Here is a 3,813-nt window from a genome sequence, read left to right on the forward strand (position 1 = left end):
AACCACTGTATAGTTTTGTCATATGTGAACCCTAGCTTTGAACTTTTTGTACATTTAACTTGGACTACATGTGGAAATTATGTAATTAGAATTAAACTGTTGTTCATGGGCCCATTGAGGGAGAAGAGATAGTTAAATACAGGTAAAATCAAACTATGGAAGGAGAAAGATTGGAAAGGCTCAAACATGAAGTAGTTACAAGATGGAGAAAGGAGAGGTGACTGTTTCACCCAGATGAAGATTTGCAAAAAAATCTATATATTAACATATGATCTTGCAATCAAGAAATATGTAATTAGAGGAGAGAATAGAACACAGGTGACAAGAAATAACAGTGGGAGGATACACTGTGGTGAAAATATTAAGTGGAGACAAGAGTTATTAGTGCTAAAAGAAATATGAAATTTAACATCCTTTGGTTTCAAGAACATTACTGAGAAAACAGCATATATTTAATGTCTTTTAGAAATCAGCACAGTGTAACTGAAATTTAAATAATTACTTAATAATGGCTACTTATTTTTTTTTAACCAGTGAGCTGTTTTTGCTCTTTTTCTGGCTTCTGTGTTTAGTCTTCCAAGATAGATTCTGTTGAGAAACCCACTAAGCTAACTATACTGAATATTTAGATAAACAACTATTTGCTATTATGATGAATAATTCTTAAAAATTAGTTTGGGAAATATTTTTATTTAACAAATTAAAATTTGTTTATCCTGGGTGATTGTATTTTTCTTCACAAAATGACATGTTACTGGGGCTTCATGTTCTCACTGACCAGTAGAAATCCAAAATTTGTCATTTGTAAAGGACTGAATACGTAAAATCTTACTGAAGTAAAAAGGAGAATAACTTTGGAGGTGTTAATGCAAACATTTCCTACTCAATGCAAGTAACAATCCATGGGGTTCAGGAGGGAAAACACTAGATAGGTCCTAAGATGTAGACTCTCCCACCTGGCAGGACTTGACACAACAGAGGTGATAACTGGTCCAGGAACCCTTGCCAGCCTCAAGAAATCCTGGAACAGTCAGCAGTAAGTTAGTACCACTGTCCAAGATCACTAAATATTATCTGCAGATCCAACAGGCTGGAGATTTCTTTTTTATAGCTTGTTCTCTATAGCCTCCAAGTGACCAAGCCACATGGCCTAAGGACTAACTCAAGTTATGTATAGGATATTAAACATGTACCAGTGGAATTAAATAAACAACTTGAATACAAGATCATAAATCAGCAACAAGTTCTTTGGTCCAATGCTGATATTAGTTTTGTGAGGTTATGTGAAGTATACATCTGCCAGAGAAAATTGATATTTCAAAATAAGCTAATGGAGCAGATACCCAGCATCTACTCAGTCCATCTAGAAGCATTTGCAGTGGACTAAGGAAGGGACCCACTCCTCGTATTCCTGCTTGCTGATCCATATCTGCCGGAAGGTGGGCAGTGAGGCCACAATGGAGCTACCGATCCAGACTCAGAATTTGCGATCATTGCGAGCAATGCTCTTGACTTCTATTGTGCTGGGTGCTAGGGCTGTGAGCTTCTTCAGCATCCTGTCATTCATGCTTGAACACATGGTGGTACCACCAGACAACGCAATGTTGCCATACAAGCTTTTGCGGATATCCATATCATACTTCAAGATGGAACTGAAGTTGGTATTGTGAATGCCCAAAGACTTGATGCCCAGGAAATCTGGCTGGAAGAGTGCCTCTGGGCACCAAAATCGCTCACTGCCTATAGTGAGGATGTGGCCATCAGGAAGTCTGTGCCTCTTCTCCAAAACAGAGGAGTATGTAGCAGACACCATTTCTTGATCAAAATCTAATGCAATATAGCACAGTTTTTCTTTCATGTCATGTACAATCTCCTGCTCAGCAGTGGTGGTAACACCGTAGCCCCCGCTCAGTCAGGATCATCATGAGGTAATCTGTAAGTTCCCTGCCAGCCAGGTTCAGACTCAAGATGGCATGGGGACGGGAGCAGCCTTCACACATGGGCACTGTATGTGTGACCCCATCACCAGAGTCCAAGCCAATTACTGTTATGCGCCCCAAGGCATACAGAGCCAGCGCCACCTGAATGGCCACATTCGTGGCTGGAGTGTTGAAGGTTTCAAACATTATTTGCACCATCATCTCTCTGTTAGCTTTGGGGTTCATGGGGTGCTCTGTAATAAGCACTGGGTTTTCCTTGGGAGCCACACGCAGCTCGTTGTAGAAGGTGTGATGCCAGATCTCCTCCATGTCATCCCAGGTGATAATAATACCTTGCTCAATAGGGTACTTCAGAGCCAGGAGACCCCTCTTGCTTTGGGCATCCTTGCCCACATAGGAGTCCTTCTGGCCCATTGCAGATATGACGCTTTGACATTGAGGTCTCCCAATGATGGAAGGGAACACAGGCTTGGGGGCATTATCCCCAGCAAAGCCCGCTTTGCACATTCCAGAGCCATTGTCAATGACTAGTGCTACCATTTCTTCTTCAAATTTTCCCCCGATTGCCACTGGGATAGGAGAGAGAAAGGAACAGGAGATATTCAGTTTAGACCAGTGGCAGATAGTGGGCATGGAATAAAGACCAAAGAACAATAAAGTGCAATCTACAACTGAAATATTTACTTCTTATAAAAATACTTTGGATTTGTATTTCAGTGTGCCATTTGGTCACATCCTACACCCAGAATGTTCCATCTATACCAACATACAAAAGGTTAATGGGTGCTCCTTTCCCTGTGGTTAGCTTAGTGTTTACTGATCCTAACTCTATTTTTATCCTTTGAGCAGAAACTTATTTTGATCTTCCATCATAAGTTTTTCTCATGTACTAGTGGGCAATCATTTAAATCATCTTGATAGGAGCAAAATCTATTTTACTCAATATGTATGTTTCCTGTAAGGTTTTGATACCATGTTTCAAGTAGCAAAATAACAGTTGTCAGCTGGTGGATTTCTATAGGAAATTCTATGTCCAAAACACAAAGTCATGAGTTAAGGACACTCTAGAGCACAAAATGGAGGGGCATGCATGGCAGTGTAGGAAGAGATGGAAAGGAATATCAAATGGAACCGCTCTCACTTTCTGACACTAGGATTGTTAGGATATCACTAGGTACTTAAGAAATAGAAGATGGTAGCACAGGTCGAGAACAGTCTCAGCATTCAGTGTTGGGAAGGACTTGGGTTATGCAAGTCTAATATGTAGTTTGTACATGCTTGGACCTCCATGTTTACAGAGCAATCTGTGTTTACAATAGTTAGGCAAGGGGCAGAACTGGACTCTCCTCATCTCTTGAAGAAACAAGTCACATGTGAATGACCTACAAAAACTCTTTTATAGCATTTGTGTTCCACTGTCACTTTTCTATTCTGTGGTGACAGAGCTCATTCAGCTACTTTATAATGCTTCCTGTAACAAATCATATAACAGCCCAATACTTTTAACAGGAATGTGTAGATCATTGTCACATCGTGTGCCTATGATGTTGAGATCCTGGGAAAAATCCTTAAACAGAACACCTCCAACAATAAGAAAATTTAATTAAAATAGAAGCATTAAAAAGAAACAAGAGCAAGGAATCTTATGAAAGAAGTGGGAAATAGTAAGATCTGGAGAGGACAGGAACTCCACAAGGAGAGCAACAGAACCAAAAAATCTGAGCACAGGGGTCTTTCCTGGGACTGATACTCCAACCAAGTACCATACATGGAGATAACCTAGAACCCTTGCACAGATGTAGCCCATGGTGGGTTCCATAGTAATGGGAACAGGGATTGTCTCTGACAGGAACTTATTGGCCTGCTCTTTAAT

The 3,813-nt window shown here is 40.4% G+C and overlaps 1 protein-coding gene across 1 annotated transcript; it reads right to left on the bottom strand.

Annotated features, from left to right (window-relative positions):
- Positions 1-1,477: 1,477 nt before the first annotated feature.
- LOC129671938 (actin-like) lies at positions 1,478-2,480 on the bottom strand. The gene is made up of 2 exons (XM_055601112.1): positions 1,895-2,480; positions 1,478-1,698 (listed from the first exon to the last, which is right to left on the bottom strand). Exons 1-2 carry the CDS (start codon positions 2,478-2,480, stop codon positions 1,478-1,480), a joined length of 807 nt encoding a protein of 268 aa, XP_055457087.1.
- Positions 2,481-3,813: the final 1,333 nt, after the last annotated feature.

This window comes from Psammomys obesus, unplaced genomic scaffold, assembly GCF_907164565.1.
Source record: "Psammomys obesus unplaced genomic scaffold, mPsaObe1.curated_primary_1811, whole genome shotgun sequence".
NCBI lineage: Eukaryota > Metazoa > Chordata > Mammalia > Rodentia > Muridae > Psammomys > Psammomys obesus.

Excerpts from the sequence above, each read along its gene's own strand:
- LOC129671938 (XM_055601112.1), bottom strand. The coding sequence starts at position 2,480 with ATGGTAGCACTAGTCATTGACAATGGCTCTGGAATGTGCAAAGCGGGC. Across the intron at positions 1,699-1,894 it reads GACTGAGCGGGGGCTACGGT|ATTTCCTGGGCATCAAGTCT; the intron begins GTTACCACCACT and ends TCTTCCAGCCAG.